Consider the following 12018-nt stretch of genomic DNA (forward strand, 5'->3'; position numbering starts at 1 on the left):
ATAATGAAGCAGAATTATCTGATAATACCAACTCAATGGCGTAAAATTTTTAAGACCTTACATACCACACAAATCCTAATGGAAAGAAGAAAGAGTATTTATTGATTAAACCTGGGTCTAAAATCTACTTAATAGTTCATTCTTAAGACTAAAAAAGTGTATATTTTCAACTAAGAATCTTACAGTTTTATTATGCGAATCTCAAGGTGATATAGTTCTCTAATATGTAGGGATTTTAAATGACCTAATAATTTTCAGGAACTCCAAAACATTTTTTTTAATATTTCTTCTTTTAAAATGTTATGTTGTTTCTTGAGACTAAATTATAAACAATAAGTCCAAAGATAAAACAACTTCATGGATTGATGATTCTACATGAATTACAAACCAGAGCAATGGGGTGCCTCGACTGGGTTTGAGTCTTCTCTGTGCAGTAAGTCCAATTAAAAAAAAAAAGTACCAGGCACAGGCACTGTGCGTGGTGCTAGGGTCATGGAGAGAGAAGACATAGTCCCTGGCACTCAAAGATGACAAATACTGTGCTCTGGTTTTCAAACTGTCACCCCTGGACTTTCAGTGGTTTCACAGGGTACTCACTAGATAGAGGCATGGACATTGTAAGATTCCTATTAGTTTCCCTTTCAACAGTTGAGTAGTTCTATTTTATCTGTTTCATTTATTGGACTTCCTTATAGAAATTAGCTTGAAGAAAGGATTCTTTCATACAGAAATACAAATAATACAGTTTACAAACCTATGGTATAGCGGAAAAATAAGAGCAGTCAGAATCTACTGGGACACATACTGGGAGCCACAGGTGACAAGGCTCCACATGCTCTCATCAATAAGTGTATCATTTTACTCCCATGTCAAAGTGAAGCACGGGACTTTGGAAGGAGGCAGGCAGGGCAGGATAGTCAAGATTAGAGGTACCATGGAACATACAAATTAACTGCTTTTTCTGTTATAACTTCTATTTTAAACTTTCTCAAATGTATAGCATGCAATTGGAAAAGTAAAACCGCTGTTTTCAAATCTTAAGTAAAACAACAACCACCACCCATAAAGTAGTCTTATCACAGAAAGTTCCCAACCAATAGAGAAGTATCCCAAGATTTATTTTCTCTGTTCTACCAAGAATATAACCACAAAGAAAAGTCGGGGCTCGTCACAAAGGTCTTCTCACCCCATCAGAGCCTTGCTGAACTGTAGAGGAAGAGAAGCCTAGTATCGTCTTGATTTCTCCCTATCTTTCAAGGGGAAAAGCACTGCCACAGTGGCTCATGCTTAAGGGCCTCACTGCTCTGTCAAGACACATGGTCTATCGCATGTCAGCCTCTTTATGTGGCTTCTCCTCCAACCCAAGGTAAAAAGGAGTGATGGAGTCAGTACAACTTTTTCTTTCGTCCAGAAGATGCTCTTCCTCTTACAGGGCTGGGCTGAAAATGCGGGCTGGGGCTACCCTCAGAAAGAACAACATTAGCCTATTTCCTTGGGAACCCTCTCTCCCACATGCAGCAAAGTAGAGTCCAAGGCTTCCTGCATTCGAGAGCAGGGTCTCTTTGCTGAATTTGCTTTGTTCTATGTTTCTCCTTTGTGTTTTCTCTGGCACTGAATAGACAGATGCATCCTCTTCTTTCCCTGAGCTGGTGATGGCCAAGACTGAGGGGGAAATAGGCACAGGATACAAAAGAGGTCTCTTGTGACTTCAGGGAAAACTGGGATTTGAAGGAAAACCCTCAACCAAATAAGAGTAGGTTATTTCATCTTGTTTTTCCTCCTCTGCGCATCTATCTTCTATGAAGTCTAGAGATGCCCATGATCCAGGACATACCATTTGAATACAGTCTCAACCTCGCCAGAGCTTCTAGCAACTTTTACCTGATCTGCTTGCCTTCTCTCATATCATATAAGGAAAAGAAGACATCAGTATCTTCCCCAATGGTGTTGTAGGTGAGACTCTTCAGACTGAGGAAGAAGTGATGTGGTACTGGTATCCGACAGCTTTCCCCATGACGTGGGCGCACTGTATCCACCTAATGAGGAAGGCAAAAGACAGTGACTTCTATTTTAGTTGTTTATTATATTGACCCTAAATGAAATGAAAATGAAATGACTAACTCTCCTCATATTGCTGAAGGGGATCATGTAAGAAAAAGAGAGATCAGAGGTGTTGTCTCTGCTAGTAGCATGTGCTGCGTTAATATGCTTGGTTTGAGGTAGGCAAATACACAGCTGGGAAAAATAAACAGAGTGAAGGAGATACGGGAACAGGAATTCCAGTTGATGAGTGAACTCAAAATCTCCACCAGGCCACATACATTTAAATTCTCCAGAGAACCATGTTCAAAGTCCCTTCCTGGAGATGCTGTCACGATCCTGATGTACTTGGTTTACACTGTTAGATAGTAATAGTTACTGTTCTAAATACCATTTTTATTTTCTCAGACTGATCCATTTTAGTGTCTCTGTCTATTTCATTTCAATTGTGCTTGTGTAAATTTGCACAGAGGAGTGGAGACTAGCCAAGTTTGCTAGGAGATCAGAGTTCCTTAGGTCACAATAAAGCAGTCAGTGGTTAAAAAAAAAAGAAGTCAGTAATTTCCTGGTACATACCTATTTTATAACTGCTTAAAAGAAAGAATTCAGGGAAAAGACTGGAAGGCCTGCCTTAAGTTGCTTACCTGAGATGTGCTTTGCTGTACACTCTGCCGGCTAGATAAATGCTATGGAAAGAAAGAAAAAGATCAACTGGGAAAGAAACTCACTTTTGTTGCCGCTTTAATTTTTTAACTGAATGACAACTGCTTTACAGAATTTTGTTGTTTTCTGTCAAAAATCAAGAATCAGCCACAGGTATACCCATGTCCCCTCCCTCCCAAACCTCCCTTCCATCTACCTCCCCATCCCACCCTTCTAGATTGTCATGAGCCCCTGTTTGAGTTCCCTGAGTCTTACAGCAACTAACTTTTTAAAGCACCTTCTATATGCTAGGCATTCTGATGTATATTTTACATATATGATCTCATTTAATTATAATAACCTTGTTAGACAAACGTTGTTTGTATTTGACAGAGGCAACTAAGGCTTAGTATGAGGAAGTGAGATGCTGAAGATCCCACACAGCAAGAAGGTGGAAAGTCTAGATTCAAACCCAGGCCTTTCTAGCTTAGAGTATCAGCCAAGTCACAAGAGGGTGCTTGATACTGGAGTTTTGCTTTACCACTGTCCTCTCCACACACTATATCACCTCCTGCACTGTGTGACACAGCTTCCTTGGGCTCTCCATTGGAGGAGGCAGAGCCTTTAACCCCAAGTGGCTTCTTTCCAAACATCTCTTCATGCTGCTCCTTTGCGGCTGGCTAAAGTCAGCAGAAGCAGATTCTAATCCCGGGCACTTGCTTGTGAAACTTCAGACAAATTGCTTACGCTCTCCAAGGGACATTCCCCTCAACTATAAAAATGAAATAAAAGCTTTTACTGTCCTCCTCACAAGGTTACTGTGAGGTTCAAATGACATAATGGGAAGCAGTATGACACAGTAGTTAGGGACCTAAGTGCAAGAGTCAGAACTCCTGGTTAAATCCTGACTCACATTTTCCTCATCTGTAAAGTGAGAATGACATTTTGTGCTGAACCTCACAGGGTCTTGTGCAGATTAACCCAGCACAGTACACACTGTAAATGGCTGATCACTGTTATAGTCAGTTAGTATTCTTCTTATTATTGGTGATGTTCTTTATAATTAGTTATTATAGAAAAGTCTGTCACATTCAGAAGTAAACCCTGAATGCCAGGAAGAATGGTGGGTTCGCCATTCTTCAGGTCCCTGGTCTTGGCAGACTCAACAATGAGAGTTTTTATCCTGCTTTCTTCTGGCCCCCGGAGGTAGTGAGACAGCACTGCTTTGGTGGACTGTTTCATATCACATGGGTAAGAAGATCGGCTGCTGATTAGAATGGTTTTGTTCTTTTACCAAATAATTTAACCCTGAATAAAACTGAAGTACAATTAAATATTAAGTGCATCTCACTAGTTGTAATAGTTATTAAATATTCATGTACATTATTAGCTATAGTAGCTAATTATTATCGACTATTAATGTTCACCCATGGGAATACATGTTCCCATGATACATATTAAGTATAATTAAAACAGGTCTCCACCAGCTGGGGAAGTCAGCACACAGAATGCTTATGTACAAAAGAATACCCCATATATAAAATAGGTCACAAGAAAGCTTTAAAAAAAATCAGGCTTTCAAAAAAAAAAAAACAAGCTTTCTATGGTTTACTGACCCATATCCCACTGGGAAGGAAGTTACTGGCCTGAAACTTTTTTCATTGCTTTATTTTTAGGGACTACATTAAGTCATTCTTCTCAAGTGAATTTACTGACTAGCCCTTAAAAGTGACTACCAATTTATAATCATTAATATTCAATTATAACTATATATGGGAATTCACAGCTAATTTCAGTGTAACTCACTGCGGTTGACAGTAATAGAGATCATTCTAGACTTCAGAGGTATCAAATCTGGGAAGAACTCTTCAACCGAGTCTGAAAGCACATCCATGGGTGGCCAGAGAATGGCATCAGAACTGGCATTTTGGAATGTCTTTCATGGCACCATAAGGAAAAACCACTACCCTGCTGTCAGGAAGTGGTCAGCTGGCCAGCTAGTACTTCCCTCTTCAGAACCATCATCACCTGTATTAAAGCTCTAACGTATTACATTCCCATGTTTGCTACCCAACTCCAGATTTTGCCCTACCAGTGCACGAAGTACCTATCTTAATCATCTTTATATCCTAAGTGCAATATACATACAAAATACACATTAATTAAGAAATGTATGGACTACATTATTGCCTCTGCCAAATTTTACCCCACAGAGAAGTCGTTTTTAGCCCTTTGGAGTCTCTGGTACATTAGTTCATAAAGGTCTAACGACGTGGTGGGGGATGGGAGTGCAGCTTGAGGCATTCTAGTCAGCTGAATAACACAACTGTCTGCTATATACGCTGGGAATTGTGTTAGATACTGTGGGTCTTACAAGGAAATGTAAGACATATATATCTGGTCAAGATCACCAACGAAATGATGCTTGATGGTTATAATAAATAATCTAGTCAATTGATTTAAATCTAGAAATGGAAGTATAAACATTGATCTTTCAAAAAAACATTAATTGATTAAAAGTTAAATAGCTCTAAAGGCTTGCAATAAAAAAATCAGTCCTCCATTCACCCAATCCCATTCCCCAGAGATAAGTAATTTCCAGTCTTTCCTGTGTTTTTTTCTAGCACTTATCATATATTTCAAAATGTCATATTTATACTGCTCTTTTTTAAATCCAGTTTGAGATTTATCTACTGGTTTCTTATGGTAGCTGAAGATTTTCACACTTGTTTACATCTATTTCCCTTCATCTATCTTCCCAGTAGCTCACAAATATGGTTAAAACTTATTTATAGTATTATAACTTTTATATACAGTTCACTTCTGAGCCAAGGAATGTACTTCAATTAAACTTTCTTTCTTCTACTACTTTATGATTTTGTACTAGATTTATTTAAATTATAGGGTCTTTTCTACAACCACTCCCCTGCCCACAGCTCTATAAAACACCTTTCAGCAGCAGATCTCACCTGGCTGCCCTCCTGCTTTAACATGGACCAGTTACTCCCTAGGTCTATCACACAACTGTCATCCTGTGCCTTCCCACTGATGTTAACCTAAGAATTCTTTGCCCCTCCTGTTTGAATTAGAATCTCTTTCCTGGATGGGACATTTAAGCATCTTTTCATTTACTTATCCATTTCAAATAAATAACTTATTTCTCTGTTGTTTCCTGAAAAGGGATCAAAGAAAAGAGGTTTGAGATTTTGAGCAACCCAAGTTTTCTTTAGGCTACTTCCCTACTTGATGGATAGTGTGGCTGAGTAAATACAGAATTCTAGGTTAAATTTTATTTTCCCTCAGAATTTTAAAGGCAATTGCTCATATTTTCTAGTTTTCAATATTGCTATTAGGAAGACAAATGCTATTCTTACAACAAATCCTTTAGCAGGTGACCTATTTTTCTCTCCAGAAGCTTTCAGCTTTAGTGAGCTGAAATGTCACTATTAAGTGATAAATATTTAGGCTTTTTAAATATAAGTACTCCTATCTAAAAGTTCTGGGAAATGTTTTCTAGCTTTATTGATATATAATTGGCATAAACATTGTATAAGCTTAAAGCATACATTGTGGTGATTTGATACCGTATATATATATATATATGGCAAAGTGAATACCACAACAAGGTTAGTTAACACCTCCTTCACCTAACATAGGAAAACAATGAGATCTACTCCTTGGGTAGTTTTCAAGTATATAATGCATTATTGTTAACTACAATCACCATGCTTTAGATTCCCAGAAATCAATGCTCTTACAACTGGAAGCTTGTACCCTTCAACCAAAACCTCTTCATTTTTCCCATTCCCCAGCCTTTGGCAACCACCAATCTACTGGTCCTATGAATTCAGCTTTTTTTTAAAATTCTGTATACAAGTAAGATCATAAAGTATTTGCTATTCTCTGACTTACTGCACCTAACAACATACTGCTCTCAACGTTCATCCAAGATGCAAATGGCAGGATTTCCTTCTTTATTATGACTGAATAATAATTCCACTGTATATATACAACACATTTTTCTTACCATCCATCCATCAACGGAGACACAAGTTTTTTCCATGTCTTGGCTACTATGAATAATGCTTTACTAAACATGGAAGTAAAGCTATTTCTTTGAGATACTGATTTCAATTCCTTTGGCCCTATCACCAGAAGTGGGCTGATGGACCATGCAGTAGTTCTACTTTCTATATTTTGAGGAACTTCCATTCTATTTTCCACAGTGGTTATACTTATTTTTATGTTTTCTATCTTTTAACATTCATATTAGAGTTATATATCACCATATTACAGTACTGGAGTATTCTGAATTTGACTAGATACTTATCTTTACTATTGCATTTTACATCATCATATGTTTTTACACTACTAGTTAGCATCCTTTCATTTCAGCCTGAAGAACTTTCAGCATTTCTTGTAAGGCAGGTCTAGGAGTGAAGAACTCCTGAAGCTTTTCCGTGCCTGGGAAAATCTTCCTACCTCTTCTGTTTCTGAAGGACAACTTCACTGGGTGAAATATTCTTGGTTGGCAGCTTTTTTCTTTTAGCACTTTGTATCATCCTACTCTCTCCTGGCCTGCAAAGTTTCTGCTGAAAAATACGCTGTTAGTCTTATAAGGGTTTTCTTCTAAGTGACAAATTTCTTTTTTCTTACTACTTTCAAGATTGTCTCCTTTACTCTCCAAATCTAATTGATCATCAGAATTCATCTGCATTCTCCATGGTATTTCTTCTCCATTCCTATTGCTGCCTAGCCATTATTTCTTGTCTGAATCATTTCCATGGTCTCTTTCCTCCCTCATTCCAGTCTTCTGTATTTTATACTCTCTTGGCATTTAAAACCCCCATCCAATCACATCACTCCATGGTTCTATCAGAGTAACAGTTCTATCAATGTGGGGCTTACAAAGGCTTGCATATATGGCTGATGTCTCTTTCTTGGTTTTATCTCACAATTGCTAACACATACTTATATGTCAAAGTTAGCAAATATCTTACAGTTTGCTGGAATTACTACCTCCCTATGCTCTGTGCCATTTTGGTATGTCTTTTCTTTTGGCTTGTCTTTCTGTTGAAGCCCTGCTCATCCCTAAAGACTCATCTTAAGTATCACTTGCCTGGAAGCTTTAATTGGAAGTTTTCATTTATTTTTCCCAGCCCCAGTATATCAGTCACTCCCTCTAACAGCAGGAGTGTATATCTTAATTATTAAATGCAGATCATAAACATTCTTGTTTGTGGTCTATCTGATCCCACTAGAGTAATTTTTAAACATAGGGACCATGCATGGGTTTCAGAGGCAGCTATCAATTCCCTAAAATTGAGTGCAGAATTTTGTATGCAAAATCATACTTGTATTGTCCTGGGAAGAAATATTATCTGATCCTCCATAACCTAGAAAGAGCAACCAATATCCTAGATGGTGATATTCTTAAGAAAAAGAATGTCATGTTCATCTTTAATTTCACACCAATCATTTTATGACAACTGAACACAAATGCTTTTGTATTCTTATAAATATACATAAGCAAACATACAGAAGCAATTGATATGTTATTTGTATATTTTATTTAGGCAAATTTTCTGTGGTCCTTGACCAAGCAACATACTTTGCATCCTCTGTGTTCCCTAAAAGTATTACATTTTCTTAACAGAAATTTGTAATTTTTTCTAAAACTTGTAATTCTCACCAATATAGTCTCACCTCAAATATATTCTCCTCAAAGTGAGGCTTGACCCAGTCCCTTAGTCTAAACTTAATAATCACCTGAGATTTCTTATGTTTGTTTGTTTTACTTTAAAATTTCATACCTTTGTTTTAGTTACTTTTTCTCACTCAGCCTGCAAAATGTCACCCACCCTGGTCATCAATCAATTCAATACACTTTTATAATAACCAACAGATAGTTAAAGATTTATCTTAGAAGTACTGGTACACTGATAAACAACACCCTACTGTATAACACAGGGAACTATATTCAATACCTTATAATAACCTATAATGGAGAAGAATCTGAAAAAGAATACACACACACACATACACACATAAAACTGAATCACTAAGCTATACACCAGAAACTAACACAACAATGTATATCAACTATAACTCAATAAAAAAATTTTTTTAAGAAATGCTGGTACTTTATTTCCAGGGTTAATCACTACATTAACTAATAACTGGCTCTTTTCAGCTTCAGTATCTTTTCTTTTAGTCATTTCTTCATGCTGAAGGAGCTCTCTTCACCAGCAAAACCAACTGAGAAATGACCCCTAGACATTACAGTAAGCCCAACAGCCCTACATAGTAATTCCCTTTAGAGACTGAGTATGATAGGTACTGTCCTGATAAGGAAGACCCCCTTAAATACACTTGAAACAAAGGTGAATGATTTTAGCAATATTGTTTCATAATGTAATTAGAGATAATAAGAGAGAAAAAAATTCAGTGTGCAGGAACAAACTACACTGTGTAATATTTCTTACCATTTTATAGAGGTCTGAGACACTGATCTGGTCTGAATCCACTACTTCAAAGTCCTTTCGAGGCACCAGATCCAGGCCCAAGTGCCTAGGAAAGAGAAAGACCACATTCAGCATGCCGTGTCCTCAGATTACTCACCTCTCTTTATGTGCCTGGGAGCCTATGCCAGCCACGACCTTGTGGACAGAGGTTAAGGTGCTGCCTTAGCAGGAACATGCCTTTATCCAGCTTAACTGTGACTCACAAAGAGTCAGACATGAACAACAATGTTCACCTTTAGATAAATAAATGAGGCTAGGAATTTTAAGACTGTGACAATTTTAGTCATCAAGCAGTTCTCCCTGTAATGCTAAAAAAGGATTCATTCAGTATCACATTTGTTAACAGATTGCTTGAGTTCATTATGGATGGATTTTCTCATATCATTAATAAGTCATGTTTATTTTTCTATTTCCCCCTGTCCTACAAGTATGAACAAGCTTAATCATGCATTACTTTCACTAGGATAAAAAAATTATTTAGTGTCCAAGTAGATATGCAATTCAAAGTCAAATACAAAAGTAAGCTCCTGGGAATTCCAGGAGGTCCAAAGCTCTGTACTTTCAGTGCCAAGGGCACAGGTTCAATCACTGGTTAGGGAAATGAGATCCTGCAAGGCATGTGGTATGACCACAAAAAAGGGAAAACAATCACCTCCTAAAAGTATTAAACTCAAAGAAATGCATGTTTTGGTTGAATTTTATCTCATTTTCAACTTAATTAATATTGACATTGGGTTACAGTGAAGACTTCACCCCACATTAGCCAGTATCTTAAGACATTTTAGATGGAAGTTTAACCAGGGAGCACTACTACTGAAGAAAACAAAACTTAAAAGATCTGGTGTAACTTGGGCAGAAGGAACAAGTGATGATGATTAATGGTTGGTAACGGTTGATTAATGGAGGCAATATGGGACACTGGAAATAACTTTGTACAGGAAGAGCTCTTGGGTTCAAATACAGTATATAATTTCTTTTCAATACATATTAGGTCCTTTCTCACTCTCTAGAACGACAGCTCTAAATCTGGAGGCCAATGGAATTAGGGGGTTGTGGACCCCTGCAACTACTTACACAAGTATGTGCATGTGTTCATGTATTCATTTTCTCTGAGCAGAGGGCCTATAACTCTCATCAGGGTTTCAGAGCTGCTCTGCAATCACCCTACTCTAAAACAAGCGTTATGAATTACTGCACCCGGCAAAGTATTCCATAGATGATGGAAGGAGAAGTATATATATATTTCTCTTCACCTAGATTATGAACTATATTTAGAATATGCTAACATATGCTAACAAATTCTCTAGGTTCTTTCTGTGCATAAAATTCCCAATGAGAAATAAACTTTTACTATATTACACTGAGATCTGCAACTCTTATTTGAAATAAGCCATGTATACATCCAAAATGCAAAATTATTTTATTTATAATTTACATCTTATTTTATAGGAAAAGGTTTTTATATTTTTTATATTTTATATCAAGAGGTTCAAGAAATTATAATAAGAAATAAGACTGATAAAATAAAAATCATAACTCAAACCTACATGAAGAAGCCATAAGTAAATACACTAATGACACAGACTAGTATGATTACTATGATCAAAAATTAAAATTTAGATGTATAGTTTTTGGCAGGGAAGAAAAAAGAAACCTATTTTCCTATTAAAGGATAAAAATCTCATATTTTTCTGTTATCTATTATTATAACTTGTTTTATTCTACAATAGAGAAATGTGAGTTTTTAAAGAGGAAACAATTTTTTGGTACTAAATGCTAAAAAAAAATAAACGTCTAGTTTTTCATGATGAGAAAATCAGTAATACACTGTTGGCTTTAACTACAATAGTTCATAGTTTAAAGGTAAAACCATACCATCAAATATGATTCCTGAAGTTAATGTACTTACATCTGTAAGAGATTTTATTTCCTGTCTTCATACATCAAAGAGGTACTCCATTCAATCACCTCTTATTAATTATTCTTAATTTCTCTGAAATAATTTCAGGCCTCTGGCTTCTAATACTTATAGCATGTAAAGGCAGTAGTGTCATGGGAGCAAGATACAGTTGAAGCCCATCCTTCCTATCTCTCTCATCTTAAAAAGCAATTTACAATTTAAAGATAATGAAGTTAAGATATCAAATATTCAGAATACTTTTACATGCATATGGAAAAACAGTGGAAAGATCACAAAAATGATAATAGAATTTGTATAAGAAAGTGAAATTAGACAATTTATCAACTTAAAACATTCTACAAATTTTCTGGAGTCATGCTATGAAAACTTCTTTAAATACAAATATAAAGATTTCATACATATTCTTTAACCACTGATGGTCACAAAATACATGAGGTAGTCTCAATATTACAATAACTTAACAAAAAGTAAGACTGTTCAAATAATCCAATCAAAACAGATGTTTTCATTACAATAGCTTAAGAAAAAATCCACAGGATCTAAGTCAGTAAGGCTGTGAGAATATGTGCCCAGTGGTAGTGCACCACATGCAGTCTCCAGGAGCTTGTCTGGAGAATGGCATCTATGAAAACTCTACCTTAGCATTGTGCCCATTCACCCATATATCCATCAACTCACACCAAAGACACTCACTGAGGATCTATCATGTACCACCAATGGTGTCAGATACAGGAAATAAGAGTAGTTTTGAGCCAAGCAAATGTTCATATCCAGCATGTTAATCCCCCCCTAAGAGCAAAGTGCTTTCTCTCTCCTAGAAGTTGCTAGAACACAGTACTCTTTAGTTTCCTGTTTCATCATCTTAGGAAGTAAAAAAATGATTAACAGGTG

The 12018-nt window shown here is 36.5% G+C and overlaps 1 protein-coding gene across 1 annotated transcript in view; it reads right to left on the bottom strand.

The window, feature by feature from the left end:
- DOCK3 (dedicator of cytokinesis 3) overlaps positions 1-12018 on the bottom strand; it is a 276490-nt gene that overhangs the window by 151213 nt on the left and 113259 nt on the right. The window contains exons 7-9 of the mRNA XM_081525200.1: positions 9168-9252; positions 2685-2726; positions 1882-2036 (exon numbers count right to left, since the gene is read on the bottom strand). Of these exons, the coding sequence (XP_081381326.1) occupies positions 1882-2036; positions 2685-2726; positions 9168-9252 (282 nt within the window). The remainder of the gene's footprint in view (positions 1-1881; positions 2037-2684; positions 2727-9167; positions 9253-12018) is intronic.

The sequence above is a fragment of the Giraffa tippelskirchi genome, chromosome 9 (assembly GCF_054371585.1).
Source record: "Giraffa tippelskirchi isolate mGirTip1 chromosome 9, T2T-mGirTip1v1.2.pri, whole genome shotgun sequence".
Classification (NCBI taxonomy): Eukaryota; Metazoa; Chordata; class Mammalia; order Artiodactyla; family Giraffidae; genus Giraffa; species Giraffa tippelskirchi.